This window comes from Pogona vitticeps, chromosome 3 (assembly GCF_051106095.1).
Source record: "Pogona vitticeps strain Pit_001003342236 chromosome 3, PviZW2.1, whole genome shotgun sequence".
In the NCBI taxonomy this organism is placed as follows: domain Eukaryota; kingdom Metazoa; phylum Chordata; class Lepidosauria; order Squamata; family Agamidae; genus Pogona; species Pogona vitticeps.
Genome location: NC_135785.1, coordinates 197,462,327 through 197,479,190, shown reverse-complemented (window position 1 = coordinate 197,479,190; position 16,864 = coordinate 197,462,327). Strand labels below are relative to the sequence as shown.

General features: G+C 41.1%; 1 protein-coding gene across 5 annotated transcripts in view; it reads right to left on the bottom strand.

Annotated features, from left to right (window-relative positions):
* The window catches only part of KDM6A (lysine demethylase 6A), a 192,183-nt gene that overhangs the window by 36,097 nt on the left and 139,222 nt on the right, over nt 1-16,864 (bottom strand). For 3 of the 5 annotated variants that reach the window (XM_020783901.3, XM_020783902.3, XM_072994199.2), the window contains 4 exons: nt 12,179-12,308; nt 11,079-11,184; nt 7,426-7,631; nt 6,176-6,334 (listed from right to left, as the gene is read on the bottom strand). In XM_020783901.3, the coding sequence (XP_020639560.3) occupies nt 6,176-6,334; nt 7,426-7,631; nt 11,079-11,184; nt 12,179-12,308 (601 nt within the window). The remainder of the gene's footprint in view (nt 1-6,175; nt 6,335-7,425; nt 7,632-11,078; nt 11,185-12,178; nt 12,309-16,864) is intronic. The other 2 variants (XM_020783903.3, XM_020783906.3) reach the window with 1 other exon arrangement.

The window sequence follows — 16,864 nt, the reverse complement described above, 5'->3', positions numbered from 1 at the left end:
AATATATGCAGTCCAATGCAAAAAGAAACCAAACAGCCACTAAAATGGACCAGCACAGGAGGGGCAATGGCTCAGGGATGCAATCAGCAGTGTTCTTTCATTTGAAGAACAAAGGATACTCATCTGATGACCTAGATGTACTCATTTTGGACTGAGAAGAGGTGGTTTGAGAGAAGGGTCACGGAAGCCATACATGTGCATATAGAAAATCCCTCACTCAACAGGGGTGGAGGCCTTAGATACAATCTGTCCCCTATTTATCATGCTGTCCTTTCATCCATCCCCAGAAAGATTAGGGCCCCCCACACCAGAAATACCACTGTTAATCACTGTTAATGACCCATGACAATGGGTGGAGAAGGACTGCAGAAGTGGGATTATGCCTCACCCCCAGTCTATTGTCCTTCTAATGAGCCTATTCAGACCAGGTGGAAGTGAAACCAATGTGGAAGACATTTATTTATTCAACTTATACTGTATGCTGCCCACACTACTCAAAGGTCTCTGGGTGGCTTACAACAATTAAAATATAATAAAAAGATAAAACAACTAAAATACAATTAAAATATATACAGTGGTGCCTCGCTTAGCGATTGCCTCGTTTAACACTGTATTCGCTTAGCGATGAGGTTTTTGGAGCAATTTTGTGCTCCGTTTAGCGATGTTTCCAATGGGGAAATTTCGCACAGCGATGTTCGGGACCTTGCTTCGCTTAGCGATGACAGTTTAGGTCCCCCTGTTTCACTTAGCGATGTCCGTTTTCACTATTTTAAATGTGTCTTAAAATGTTCAAAAACTGTTTAAAATGCTTGGAATCGTTAGTGCACCCTGTAAAACCTTTGCAAACTTAATTTGGCTTTGTTCTGAGTCTTTGTTAATTTTTGGTGAATTTCTCCCCCCCCATTGGAATGCACTGAACTGTAGGTTTGACAGCTACATTTCAATGGATTCCAATGGGGGGGGGGAACAATTCACCAAAAACTAACGAAGACTCAGAACAAAGCCAAATTAAGTCTGCAAAGGTTTTACAGGGTGCACTAACGATTCCAAGCATTTAAAACAGTTTTTGAACATTTTAAGGCACTTTACAAATAGCGAAAATAGACCTGTCAAAACCATTGAAATGCATAGAAACCTATTCAATGCATTCCAATGGGGAAAACATTATTTCGCTTAGCGATGTTTCCTATGGTGATTTTCGCTTAAGGACGGTAATCCGTTCCCATTGGAACGGATTATCTGGTTTTCAATGCATCTCTATGGGAAAACGCGTTTCGCTTAGCGATGCTTTCCCATAGCAATGTTTTATTTGGAACCAATTAAAATCGTTAAGCGAGGCACCACTGTACTCTAAAGATTGCCATCAGGACCCACAGTTGATATTATTTAAATTAAAAGCCTTCTGGAATAGGAAGGATTTTACCTGGCGCCAAAATGTCATCAGCATCAGCACCAGACAAATCTCAGTCGGGAGGGCATTGCATAGTATGGGGGCAGCTGCCGAAAAAGGCCTTTGTCTGCAAGCCATCCCTCTTACCTCCTTGAGGGATGGCTCTTTCAAAAGGGCCCCCTGGCTAGATCTTAACTGCCGGGTAGGTTCATATGGAAGGAGGCAGTCCTTCAGGTATCCAGGGCCCAAGCCATTTAGGACTTTATATGTCAAAACAAGCACTTTGAATTGGGCCCAGGCAGCAACTGGTAGCCAATGTAATTTAAACAGAATCAGCTTGATGTGTTGCCTAGTGGCCCCACCACTCACCAGCTGCGCAGGTTGATTCGGCATCAGTTGCAATCACCGGACTGTCTTCAAAGGCAGCCCCACGTAGAGCGCATCGCAGTAATCTATGCGAGATGTTACCAGTGCGTGTGTAACTGTCATGAGACTCTGCTCGTCCAGGTAGGACCGCAGCTGGTATAATTTCTGCAGCTGAAGGAAGGCACTCCTGGCCACCAAGTCCACCTGGGCTTCGAGAGTTAGATTGGGGTTCAGAAGCACCCCCAGGCTGCAGACCCTGCCATTTAGGGGCAGTGTAACCCCATTCAGGGCAGAGAAATGGCCCTCCAGCCTGTCCAGAGAAGCAACTATTAACAGCACTTCTGTCTTGTCTGGATTGAGTTTCAATTTATTAATCCTCATCCAGTCCATTATCAGGTCCAGACATGAGTTCAAAAACAGAAACCGCCACAACTGGACTGGTGGAAAATGAGAGGCAGAGCTGAGTGTCATCAGCATATTGCTGACTCCTCAGCCCAAACCTCTTGATGACCTCTCCCAGCGGTTCCATGTAGATGTTAAACAGCATGGGGGACAGTATTGAGCCCTGAGGAACCCCATGACATAAACGCCACGGGACAGAGCAACTGTCCCCCAACACCATGCTCTGGATATGGTCAGCCAGGAAAGAGTGGAACCACCATAAAACAGTGGCCCCAACTCCCAACCTAGTCAGCCTATCCAAAAGAACACCATGGTCGATGGTGTCAAAAGCCGCTGAGAGGTCCAGGAGTATCAAGAGGGTCACACTCCCCTGTCTCTCTCCTGGCAAAGGTCATCGTACAGGGCAACCAAGGCAGTCTCTGTACCAAAACCTGGCCTGAAACGCGATTGAAATGGAGCCAGAAAATCCATTTCATCCAGCAGCGCCTGGAGTTGCTCGGCCATAACCTGCTCCAACACTTTGCCCAAATAAGGGAGGTTCGCCACTGGTTGGTAGTTAATCACCAGGTCTTGGGTCCAGGTTTGGCTTTTTTAGGAGTGGCTGAATTACCGCCTCTTTCAAGGTGGTAGGGACCACTCCCTCTCTCAAAGAGGCGCTCACGACCTCCTGGACCCAGGTGCGAACCCCCCTGGCAGATCTTCCAATTAGCCAAGATGGGCAAGGGTCGAGCGGAGTGGTGCTAGAAAGGACAGATCCAAGCACCCTGTCCACATCCTCAGGTCTCAACAATTGAAACTCATCCATTAATATTTGACCTAAGCACGGCACACTGGACACATCCTCTGATTTTGCACTAACGATGGAGTCCAACCCACTGCGAATCTGAGTGATTTTCCCTCAAAATGAATGGCAAAGTCATCACAGCGAGCTGATGGGCAGTCCGGGACCTCCACAGGATTTCCCGGTTGAAGAAGATCCCGGACCACCCAAAACAGCTCTGTTGGATGACATTCTGAGGAAACAATATGGCTGGAGAAATATTGCCGTTTCGCCAGCCGTATTGCCACGAAATAGGCCCGATAATGGGCTCTAAGTCGTGTTCGATCAGACTCCAAGCGGGATTTCCTCCACCTGCACTCCAGCCGTCTCCCCTCTCGCTTCATTGCCTGCAGTTCAGATGTATACCAAGGAGCTGTCTGGGCTCTGCATGCAGGGAGAGGGCACTTAGGTGCAATCGTGTCAACTGCCTGGGTCATCTTCCTATTCCATAGGGTGTCCTGAGCTTTGACAGGAGCGCCGACCATATCAGATGGATAATCCCCCAGAGCATTCAGGAAACCATCTGGATCCATTAGTTTCTTAATAGATCCCTCACCCTTGCAGATGGGAGAAGCTAATAGACTAAACTTGAGCAGGAAGTGGTCTGACCATGACAATGGTGTCACAAACAGCCCCTCCACATCCAAACCACCATCTTCCAGTCCCGTTGAGAAAACCAGGTCCAAGGTATGGACCTTTCTCATGTGTCGGGATGATGACACATTGAGACAGTCTCTCTAGACTGAAGGATGCCTACATGAGACAGCCCCATTGTTATCATGGCAGCCATGAAGTCCTGAGTCGCCCCAGTCAAGGCAGCCTTGGCGTGGATGTTGAGGTCCCCCAGCACCAACAGCCTGGGAGTCCTCAACACCAGGTCCGAGACTATCTCTGTCAGCTCAGGCAGGGAGGTGGGCGGTACAATAACAGAATCCCCAATCTGTCTCATAAGCCCAACACACAATACAGGCCCTCTAGACCTCCTCTCAAAGGGATAGGAAGCCTGGTCAAGGAGATAGAACTCCTATAGACTATAGCAACTCCCCCTCCCTGACCCTCCGAGCAAGATTGGGCTAGACCGAGTACCCAGGTGGACACAGCTGGGAGAGGGGAACACCACCCCCCTCTCCCACCCGGGTCTCAGCAATGCATGCCAGTTCAGCACCCTCATCCAGAATTACATCATGGATGAGGGCAGTATTATTTTGTACTGACCTGGCGTTCATCAACAGCACCGTGTGGCTCAAGGGTTTGCTGATATGGTCACTTGATACCATCTGGTTGGGGGTAGGACTAGAAGAGGGGATAGATGTAAGATATCTAACCTCTCTTCTCCTAAGTGGGCATGTTCTACCCTCACCACCATTCCTTCCCCTACTCAGCATCACCTCAATGGCTGCCCCCTCCAATGCCCTCCCCCCTTCCTGTTCCCTCAAATCCACTGTGAGTCGCTCTTAATTGATGAAAATAATCACAATTTAAAAAACCCTTCTAAAGCCCCTTCTCTTCCCCCCCCCAGCCATGTGGCTGATGTTGGGAGGGGGTGAGGCAGCCAGGAGTAGCAGGGCCCAGTCCTGTAAAGCAGAGGGACACTTAGCCAGGCTCCCTTAGAAAAAGTTGGCAGCTGGCAGCAGCCCAACCACAGTCCCACTGTCTCTCACACAATAACCTGTAGAAGGCAGATGATATTCGGCTCCCCTGAGCGCAGGAATGATGGTTCAGTGGGGCCCTGAAAGCAGCTCCAGCTTAAAAGCCTTGTCTTCCCCTTAGCCAGGTAGCTCATGTTGGGAGGGGGTGAAGCAGCAGGGCCCAGTCCTGCAAAGCAGAGGGAGACTGAGTCAGGCTCCCTTGGAAAAGGTTCGCAGCTGGCAGCAGCCCAACCACAGTCCCACTGTCTCTCATACAGAGACCTGTAGAAGGCAGATGGTATTCGGCTTCCCTGAGTGCAGGAATGCTGGTCCGGCATGGTTCAGGGAACTCATACCAATTCTCCTTTGACTGAAGAAGCTACTTAGATGAGTAGCAAAATGTTTCAACCTAACAAGAAAGAAGTCAATTTGCCACGACTCAACTCTGAGATAACCTCACCTGGATGACTGAGAACCTTCACAGACAACAAAATCTTCTTCCTCTGCCCAATATAGTCAAAGAGACCTACATCTAATATATTTCCCTATTGATTTATAATGTGTTAAATTATGAATCTACTAATCCTAATCTCATTCTTAACTATATAAGGTAAACAATATATAATGAGAGGTAAAAACATTTAAGTGTAGTTTGAAGGCTCAGAGACAGACACAGAGAACACTACTGCAGTGTAAGCTTTCACCACAGCATATGCTAACAGTAAATGCTCAGGGAATTTGTCAGCAGCTATGCTCACCTTTCAGTTGGAAGAATCAAAATGAAAAAAATACCTTCTGGCTTCTGTGCCAGCTTCTAGATTTCACTGGTGCAAACAAACATCATTTACAGGTTCTTCTCTCACCCCCGTCTGCTCCCTTGGGAAACCAATGGCAATCCCAAGCAGGAGACACTGAATTCTCTGCCTCCATTATCCTTGGTGCCAGACTGGCTTTAAGTTTAATTTCTCAAGAAATCATTCCAGGATGACTGAGAAAAAGGTTTCATTTTCTCTTCTTCAACTAGCAAGCAGAAATCTAGCCTCCCCCCCCCCCTAATCTATAGGTGTTTATGGGACTCCCAATATTAGGAATTATTAATACAGACATTTGGAACTATGAAATATGATTTCAGATATATTTGTAACTGTCAATATGTCAGTGTTTGGTGAACTCAAAATATTTCTGAATCTGAATGCACATCCCTAGTTTTAAAAAATCCTTTCAAAACTGAAAGGTATTAAACTTATTTCTTACAAAATATAAGATCAGAGCTATTATAATTTTATTTATCATCATCTTAAATTTTAATAACATGAAACAATCTCTACACCATACATTTTATTATTCAAAATGTTAGTATAATTCTATCTGTTTATATTTTTTAATGTGATCAGAATTATTGAAATATATTTCCTTGCAACCAATATAAAAAAATTGTGCAAACATTACCCAATCATGTTGCAATTCTCCTACTTCTTCATTTGAAACAATGGGACTCCAGTTGTGTCCCACCAGAACTTCTCAGTCTCCACATAATGCTTTGGTGATATTCTGATATTTTTAGCTTACCTTCTGGGCCTCTGAATCAGGGAGGCTTAACGCTTCTGGAAACCCCCACCCTCCAACAGTGTTGGAATGATCTGGGAGAGTACAGTGCTGGCTCCCTTCTCCAACCAGCAGACGGAAATCTTCAGTGGATATCCCATTTCCCCAATCACCACTGGCAATCTAAAAAAATCCCATGTGTGCCCCTGATCAGCCCAATCAAGTAGTATTAGGATTTTACAATGAACACACATGCTAAATCAGCCTATATTCTATTTCTTCTTCAAACAGTAGTGTCTTTAAGTTTTACTTTCAAATATATTTGGAATTATCTGAATATAGAACTATTTGGTGAATTCCAAATATTTTCCAAATCTGAGTGCACATCCATAGTTTAAACAGTGTTTGAAGACCCATGAAGTCTTCTCAAAATCTTTCATATGCAAGTCAGACTACATTCTTCTAAAAGACATATTTGCTTTAAAATCACAAAGTCTTCAATCACCCTTTCTCTTATTTTGAAACAGGAAAAAATATGTTCTTCCCCTATTTATTCCAACAATTAATTTTCAACTGCATTTATATCAAGCACAAGACATTTCTTACTGTTTCTATTAGAAATGTGTCACCCTTTAAAAATAACAAGTTTGTATAGACCACTTTAGACTTTTCAAGAGAATGTAGTACTAAGCTCAGTATTATTATTTTTAAATAGAAAAGAACACAACAAACATGATCTTTCTATGTTTAGAAAATATATTTCAAAACCTTTTATTGAAGGTTGCCATATTTATTAAGGTAAAAAATATAAATACATGTTTGCTCCCTAACATATTAGTTATAGCCTATTAATGACATCAAACATTTACTTTTTTAACTTCAAAAGAGAATGTATTTGAAAAAAGCAGAAATAATTTTGGTCTGTGGATTTCTTAACTCGCCCAAATATTATTCTGCATGAATAGAGCACATGGCCAGAATTCTAGTGGTGTTTGTGTAAGGTTTGTGTAACTTGCCACAGCTCAATGTAGCAAACTGGTAAGATGCTGAGACACATCTTGGTTGTGTACCTGATAATGTGTCTACACAGCTGAAGGGGCCATGCCACCTTGTCGATTATCACAATTAGCTATAGCAAGTAACACAAATCATATACAAATAATAACCATGAATTCCAATCATGGTAAGCATGTACATAAAACATTATTACCAAGAATCTTCAACTGGAAGTTAATAGTGATTAATCAATAAATAAATTACAGTAGTCTACTCACTCTTAACGATTCCTGGAATGAGGAAGCCTGGTATTGTGCATATTTAGCAATTGTAGTTTGAGATTTACTACTTTCACAACGCCATATTTTCTTTGTTCCAGTAGGGTCCCAATTTTCATCTGATGGTTGCAATAGTTGTGTCCTTACTTCTACTAAGTGTTCATTATTGGCTTCTACCAAGGTTTTAGTAGAGAAGAGTCCCAGATCTAGAGAACCGAAATAAAAACAACTTTCGTATATGCATTGCTACTGCTGGAACTGCAAGTGATCAATAAATAAGCATTATAAAAGTACAGGAAGTGTCAGCAATCATATAAATGTATTTACACATGCAATTTACTGTTCAAAACTCTAAGTCATCACAATAGAACAAAAAAAATACGCAGTGTATCACAGAAGATAGTAAAATTGTGAAGATTAATAAATTCAAGCCTACCAAATTCAACACAAAGTTCTGCAAGCTAAAATTACCAACAGACTTCTTCAACAACCTTTTGCTTTTGCCTTGTAAAATTTGGAACATACCCTAGTCAGTGCCATGAAAAAAGAAAAAGTCCATTCATAACTTTGAACTACTTGTTATAAACCAAATGCCTATTTTCTGGCAAAGTGATTAGTCACTTTTATTTTTTATCATCGCAACAAGGCATTTTTCTATAGTATCTTGCGTCATGGAGATCTGCTATATAATCCTTCTTACTCGCAAACAGGTGTTTGTTAATTTTTAAAAAAAACCTTAAGAATCAATATTTATTTGTTTTCTATCTCCCCCCACCAAACACCCTAGCTATAAATATCTGCCAAGGGCAACACTGCATATAGATGATGATGTTGAAATTTTTGAGCCACACGTGGAACCCATGCAGGTGGTTTCCAGCCCCCAGTCTGCAGATTAGCCATCCCTGGAATAACTGGCAAGGTATTTTTAGCTAGTCTACTGTCAAGAAATAAGGAGAACATTATATGAGATATGTAGTAACTATATGGGATATTATAGTTGTGCCCTGCTTAACGATTGCCCTGCATTACGACGAATACACTTTACGATAATCTTTTTGTGATCGCAATTTTGATCACAAAACAATGATCTAAATGGGGGAATTTCGCTTAGCGATGATCGGTTCCCTGCTTCGGGAACCAATTTTTGCTTTACGACAATCAAAAACAGCTGATTGTCGGGGTTTCAAAATGGCCACTGGGTGCTTAAAATGGCTCCCCGCTGTGCTTAAGGATGGATTCCTCGCTATATAGGCAGCGAAAATGGCCGCTGTATGGAGGATCTTTGCTGGATGATGAGTTTTTACCCCATTGGAATGCTTTGAACGGGTTTCAATGCATTTCAATGGGGTTTTTAATTTCGCTTTACGATGTTTTAACTTAACGGCAATTTTCATGGAACAGATTATCATCGTTAAGCGAGGCACCACTGTATATATACTAATAGAAGCATTAAATGAAAGGTCATCTCAAAAAGGACTCAAAAACTGGAAACAATTTTATAGCTGGACTCGAAGTATGGGTTGGAAAGTATATATAAAGGAAGAATGTGAAGGTCCAACCAGGGAATGGAGAGATTAGTAAGTAAAGAAATTCTGGAAAAAAATACTAAAGTTTTTTGTGATCTTCCTTTTTAGCATAATTGTATAATTGGATGTAAAAAATAGTTGTTCACTCTCTGGAATTTTACCTTTCCTCCACCCGTACCAAGTTTCCCCTGCCCCCATACCCCTATTCCAAATCCTATCCCTACTGAAAATGAATAATAATAATAATAATAATAATAATAATAATAATAATAATAATAATAATAATAATAATAATAATAATAATAATAATAATAATAATAATAATAATAATAATAATAATAAACAACTAAGGAGAACATCAACCAAAATCTGAAAAAAAGCTTGTTTGTCTCTCAGGAATCCTCTTAGGTTTTAACTAGTAATTAAATATCAGGTGACAACTCTTCATATTTTGAGACTGGGATCCCCTTCCAACTGTGATCTTGTATCACGGCACTTCAGGGAGAGTCCTCCACATTTTTTTTACCATTCTCTTCTGATTGCCATCTCAAAAGTATTTCTCAACCAAAGCAAAACCTAATATGTAAGTGTAATGGAACCCAAAGTATGATGTCATTCCTGCATGTCAATCAGAGGATAGAGCAGGAGGGGCGGAGTCAGAATGACAGTTGGGACAGCTAGAGGAGACAGTTAGGAGTTGGAATCAGATAGGGATAGAGTTAGGGATCAGAAGTTATTGAGAGAGTGCTAGGGTTTAGGAGTAGCTAAAAGGGGTTAAGAAAGGAAATTGAAAGAGTAAAATGTATTGAAGAAGCAGGAATGAACGCATAAATATAACATGAGAGATATTGACATGATCTGATATACTTTAACACCTGATTTAATATCCATGAATATATGACAGTTACATTTGATTCTACTTATGATTTTGTTCAATAATAGAAGAATATTTATTTAAAACCCCTCCTTCCTGAAATTATATGACCCTTTGGGGTGACAGCTCCTGTGTGTGGACCTGATTTGGTATTAGGATAATACCTGGTGGCAGTGAAAAGGGCATATTTACCTTTGTGGAGCCCACAGATATAAAGGGCACAAAGGGGGATTGCCACAGTAAGATAATGTTTTGTACAAATAGTATCTGTATAAATAATCTATACAGATAAAAGTTTGTTTCTTATAGGTGTCACTGAAAATACAACACTAGAAGCTTCTAAAAGGTAGCTTATAATACATTTGCTTTCCAAATATTTATGAGAGATCATATGATTCCTAGGTGTTTGAAATTTGAAAAACTAGATGAGCAGGCCGTTGTAGGCTACCATATTTTTTTGCTCGATAAGACACACTCCCCCCACAATAAAAGTGGGAGGAAAAGGGTGTGCATCTTATGGAGCGAATAATGTAAAAAATTCCCTCTAGTGGTCAATCTGATAATTACACCATTTTTACAACACTGATCTGGAAGGGTGCTGCCTCAAGCTACTGGGACTAGGCAAAATGGTGATGGCTTAACAGCCCCCCCCCCAGAGCCCATGCCGCTGTCATATGCGGCTGGGTTCTGTACTCATTACTAGCGCTGCTACTACAGGGCATCTGTAGCAGCCCTGTAGGACCAGCACCACTTACTGGACAGCCGGATCACATGACCAGCCAGACGCCGGGGAGAGAGAGAGAGAGAGAGAGAGAGAGAGAGAGAGAGAGAGAGAGAGAGAGAGAGAGAGAGAGAGAGAGAGGAGAGCACTGTGAGGAAGGGAGAATACTCGTCCAGGTACACAGATACCATAATACAGAGGAATTTCTGGCTGGATTACTGGCTGGTAACATTAAGGGGCACATATGGATGGCAGTATCAATTAAGGGGCACAATATGGATGACAAATTAAAAATTAGGTGCATCTTATGGTAAGGTGCGCCTTATGGCGTGAAAAATATGGTATATTACCGGTTTCAGTTCAGTTCAATAGTTTAGGCATTGGTCATTGCATTATTTACAAATGATGCCAAAATAAAAACGCACAGACCAAGTAATTTGAAATATTTTTATAAGTTTCATCTCTTCTAACATTTTCTTTTAAAGAAAAATGATTTACATTAACAATATAAAATTCTGGAGATCCAACTTACCTAACTTAAGAGCTCCAGCAAGGCCACGGATTACAGTAACAGGATTGTTCGGATTGGTACAAAATTGATGTAAAGGTGGGAAGAATGCATCACGCTTATTTTCCAACTACAAAAATAAAAATTAACACATCAGTTTTAATGCAATTATTAATGAAAATTAAAAACACAGAGATAGATGCTATTGCTAATAATTGCAGACGCCATGTTGCGCGGTGATTCTATTCAGTATAAATTACAAAATTAAGCTAATTGATGTATGCAAACGAAGAGTAATATTTTAAGAATTATTACTGAAACTAATTTTTTTTATTTCTTTGAAACTCAGAAACTTAATTTCAAAGAAAGATAGAAACTATTCAGTGATACTGCCATGGCAGAATTATAAGAAATATTAATCATTATTATACTCAGAAAGTTATAAGGGCAGGTGTCCCTGCATTCCAGTCTGATGCAAAAACGCTTAAACATACACAGAAACCAAGAGAGTCACAGTGTGGGTTGTGAGACACAGAACATGAGTACATACTAAAATGTTCAGTCAGTACTATAAACCTGCATTCCCAAGGACCTTCTGAAAAAGCAGTCGCATTTTATATAAACATGAGTCATGATTCTGAGAGATGCATCAAGAACTACATTATGAGAGTAGCTTTGTACTGTGCTTAATATGCCAATATGAAAAGCTTAAATACAGTACTGGGAAGAAAGCAAAAGACAGACTGTTTTGTGTAAACTACAGTAGGACTGCTGTATCAGCAGGATCAATGCCCAGTTTCACTTACTCACTTCCTGAAAATATTAACACTCCCCTGGAATACGCATTTCCAAAGTGTACTACCAGAACTGGCCACTAGAGGGAACAAGAGCCTATACTATATATCTGCTCTTTTCAGCATGTGTGTGTGTGTTGGGACTGATCCCCCCTCCCATATATCGTGGTCCTACCATTAAAAAAACGTTGAGCGATCGCATTAGCAATCCCAAAAAAGGGATCGCTATGCGATTTCATCGTTGTACGGTGCGCTCGTTAAGCGAGGCACCACTGTATAACAAGCACATAAAATATGGCCTTTTCTTTCAATCATCTAAATAGCACTTACATAAATACTAGGTGTAGGTGGATTCAGCTTGTCCTTCGGCAGGGGAGGATAAGGAGGTGGTGGTGGTTTTGGAGGAGGACATTTATCCAATAAAATGCTACTGTTAGACAGACCATTTTTTCCCAGATTCCTAAAGGGAAGGTGGAACAAAAATATAAATATCCAATGAATGTGCACATCCATGAACTGTGCACTTTAATTAAAAATCAAATGTAAATTGATTATTTAGCATAGAAAACCTGAAGAATATATTTCAGTAAAGATTTCCAGTATTTACTTACATCAGCGGTCCCCAACCGTTTTGGGACCGCGGACCAGTTGGGAGGAGAGCTCCATGTGTGGGAGCGGGCGGGGCACCCCCGCGCTTGCACAGTGTGTCATGCTCATGCAATGGCCACAACATACCCACTGCACAAGCACGACACACTCACCGTGAGTGCAACACGCACACCACCACCCTGCACATGGAGCTCTCTCCCTCCAACCAGACACCCCCCCGCATGAGCATGACACACCCCCTGCACGAGCATGACATGCCCAATGTGTGCATGGGGGGTGGAGATCAGTATCCACGGCCCAGTTCCGGCAAGCCCACGGACCGGCAAGCCCACGGAATTTGCAACATGAAAGTTAGATTCAAGTGAAATTTCAAAAAAATGAAAGTGAAATTTTATGAAAGAGAATTTGCTTAAAACATAAAGAATATTTTTAAAAAGTTCAAAAAAATTGCAACATTCACACTCAGGTAATCATCCCATCATTCACATAGAAAGTTGGAAAACATTTCTGAGAATGTCACTCAAAACAGCCATTCATGTAAAAGTTACAGCAATATGCTAATAGGATTAGAGAATACAACAAAGACGTGAACATAGAATTGGTAAAAGCAAGGAGGCTCAATCTTCAGAAAAGTTTAGTTTCATAAGAGAGGAGTAAGGAAAATAAACATGTGATCATCTGTAAAACAGATCTTTTGACAACATGAGAACACACAAAAAGTTCTAGTTATGTATGGACTTGTGCAAAAATGAGGAACTGGCTATCTTTCAGGAGAGAGACGGAATCTCATGCATAAGACTTTTTTTTTTACTTTAAAAAGCAAAATATAAACCAACCAGTATTATGTATTATACATTCTACAATAAAACTTAAAATTCCAAGCAAAAAAAGGATGAACTAAAGCCACTACTTATATGTTCTATAAATGTGCACAACAGTATAAAAGATATCCCCTTCATGGATCACTGCCTTGCGAAAGGCTGGACTGGATAAATCCCAAACTGGAATTAAGATTCGCGGAAGAAATATCAACAACCACTCTGATGGCAGAAAGTGAGGAGGAATTAAAGAACCTCTTAATGGGGGTGAAAGAGGAGAGCGCGAAAAATGGTCTGAAGCTCAACATTAAAAAAACTAAGATCATGGCCACTGGTCCCACCACCTCCCGGCAAACAGCAACTCCGAAATTAAAAGACACCTGCTTCTTGGGAGGAAAGCAATGACAAACATAGACAGCATCTTCAAAAACAGAGACATCACCTTGCCAACAAAGGTCTGCATAGTCAAAGCTATGGTTTTTCCAGTGGTGATGTATGGAAGTGAGAGCTGGACCATAATTCTTCTGACCACTGAAGAATTGATGCTTTTCAAATGTGGTGCTGGAGGAGACTCTTGAGAGTCCCCTGGAGTGCAAGGAGAACGAACCTATCCATTCTGAAGGAAATCAACCCTGAGTGCTCACTGGAATGACAGATCCTGAAGCTGAGGCTTCAGTACTTTGGCCATCTCATGAGAAGAGAAATCTCCCTGGAAAAAACCCTGATGTTGGGAAAGAGTGAAGGCAAGAGGAGAAGGGGATGGCAGAGGATGAGATGGCTGGACAGTGTCTGCGAAGCAACCAACATGAATGTGACACAACTCCGGGAGGCAGTGGAGGATAGGAGGGCCTGGCATGCTCTGGTCCATGGGGTCACGAAGAGATGGGCACAACTTAACAACTAAACAACAACAATAAAAGATATGCTTTTTTCAATTTAAAACCTATACTACAAATTTTCTTGAAGTGGTGGAAAGCAGTGTAGAATGGCTAGGTTTCTCTCCTTTGCTCTATATGAATCAGTACCTTAAATGTCATTTATTCTATGCTATCATTCCTGCATCCCCACAGTTCCCAATTTCTCCCTTCCTGGTTGCACAGTGCAGAATTACCTCAAATGTCTGTTTTTGTTGTCATTTCTAAAAAGTATGTATGTTAGTCCATCTTAGCATGTTTGCAAAATTAAAGAGGAAAAGAAAAGAGAGAGAGGGAGGAAGAATTTTGTCATACTGTCACATGCAAATAGGGTAACTCCAGACATCTCACTGTTTCACTTATGGGGTATCTCAATTGCTTCCAATAACGCCAACTACATAAGACATACAGTTGACTTCCTAAGCAAACTACAGTCCATGTGTAACTTTCCAGAGGACATCATCCTTAAAATATTACTTTTCGTAACATAGACATATAGACACTTTAAATCATTATTTCTCAGATGGTCTAAAACAGTGGTCCCCAATCTTGGGCCTCCAGATGTTCTTGGACTTCAACTCCCAGAAATCCTGGCTAGCAGAGGTGGTGATGAAGGCTTCTGGGAGTTGTAGTACAAAAACATCTGGAGGCCCAAGGCTGGGGACCACTGTTCTGAAAGACATTAAAATCCCCCAATTCTAATCTGACAAATGTGACTTTTAAGCGGTGTGACTCAGACTCATACATAACTATTTCATCTCTGGCAATAACATATAACTTCAGATCAATGGCATAGCTATGGGCACATATATGATTCTACAGCATACAGTACAAATATATTTAGTCAACTTGGAACAATGTTTCCCCAGTTCCTATACCCAGGAACCTCTCCTCTAGCTGAGATTAATTATAGAATCATACATCATAGAATAATAGAGTTGGAAGGGGCCTATAAGGCCATCAAGTTTAATGTCCTGCTCTGTGCAGGAATCCAACTCAAAGTATAGTTGTCCAATTTTCTCTTGAATGACTCCAGCATTGGAGCTCTGACCATCTCCCAAGCTGATTGTTTCTAATGCTGTACTGCTCTAACAATTAAGAAGTATTTTCTGATATTCAGCCTAAATCTGTCTTTCTGTAATTTAAACCCATTATTATGTGCCCTGCACTCTGGGATTACCAAGATCAGATCCTGACCCTCCTCTGTATGACTATCTTTCAAGTATTTGAAAAGTGTTATCACACCTTTCTGTTTTCTTTTCTCAAGGGTAAACATGGCCAAATATTGAAGCATGGTGTCCAGAACTGGAGACAGTACAGTGGTGCCTCGCTTAATGGGTGCTCCGTTTAGCAATGAAATCGCTTAGCGATGAAATCACTTAGTGATGACTTTTTAGGAGCTTTTTTGTGCATCATTTAGTGATGGTCCCTATGGGCAATTTTCACTTAGCGATGGTTGGGACCATGCTTCGCATAGCGATTAAATTTTGGATCCCCTGTTTTGCTTAACGATGGTTTAAACAGCCTCATGTTTTCTATTTTTAAATGTTTTTCTGTTATTTATAAAGTTAAAGTTTACTGTTTAAAATGTTTGAAATCATAAAGTGCACTTAATAAACCCTTTGTTAACCAAATGTGACTTTGTTCTGACTCTTTTTTAATTTGTTGTTGTATTTCCCCCCCACTGAGATGCACTGAATAGGTTTCAATGCATTTCAATTGGGGAACTGCGTTTTGCTTAGTGATGTTTCCTATGGCGATTTTTGCTTAAGGACGGCAATTAGTTCCTATTGGAACGGATTATCCGGTTTTCAATGCATTTCAATGGGAAACCGCGTTTTGCTTAGTGATGAAATTGCTTAGCAGCGATTTTTTCGGAACAAATTAACATCGCTAAGCGAGGCACCACTGTAATTTAGATGAGGCCTAACCAGTGCTGAATAGAGGGGAGCTAGTACCTCACAGGATTTCAAGAATATACTTCTGTTAACACATCCTAAACTATCATTTGCCTTTTTTGTAGCCACATCACACTGCTGGGTCATATTCAGCTTTTGATCTGCAAGAATTCCAAGATCGTTCTCACTCGTAATCCTACTGAGCCAAATATCACCCATCTTGTAACTGTGCATTTGGTTGCCCTCCAGGTGTAGAAACTTTGTACTTATCTCTGTTAAATTTCATTCTGTTGTTTTTAGTGCAGTGCTCAAATCTATCAAGATCTTTTTGAATTTTGTTCCTGTATCCTAAGGCATTAGCTAATTCACACTATTTGATGTCAACTGCAAAACAGGGCAAAGAATCATTGGAGAAATTTCACTGAGACTTCAGTAACTTTAATTCTTCTGTCAAGCTAACCCTGCAGCAATCCACATAAGTAGCATGGATACCACAGTGCAAATGCACAAGGAACATATTAGCACTATGGTATAACCCAAACCCATTAATGCTTACACACACACACACGACTCCAGCTTCCAAGTGAATGCACTATCAAGCACACTGTCTACAGCAGTGGTTCCCAATCTTGAGTAACCTAGCTGCTCTTGGATTGCAATTTGCAAAAACTCTGGCCATCACAGTTGCTGATGAAGGCTTCTGGGGATTGCAGTACAAGAACACCTGGGTTACCTAGTCTACAGCCAAGCTCTCAGACATAACTGGATTTGCTCAGA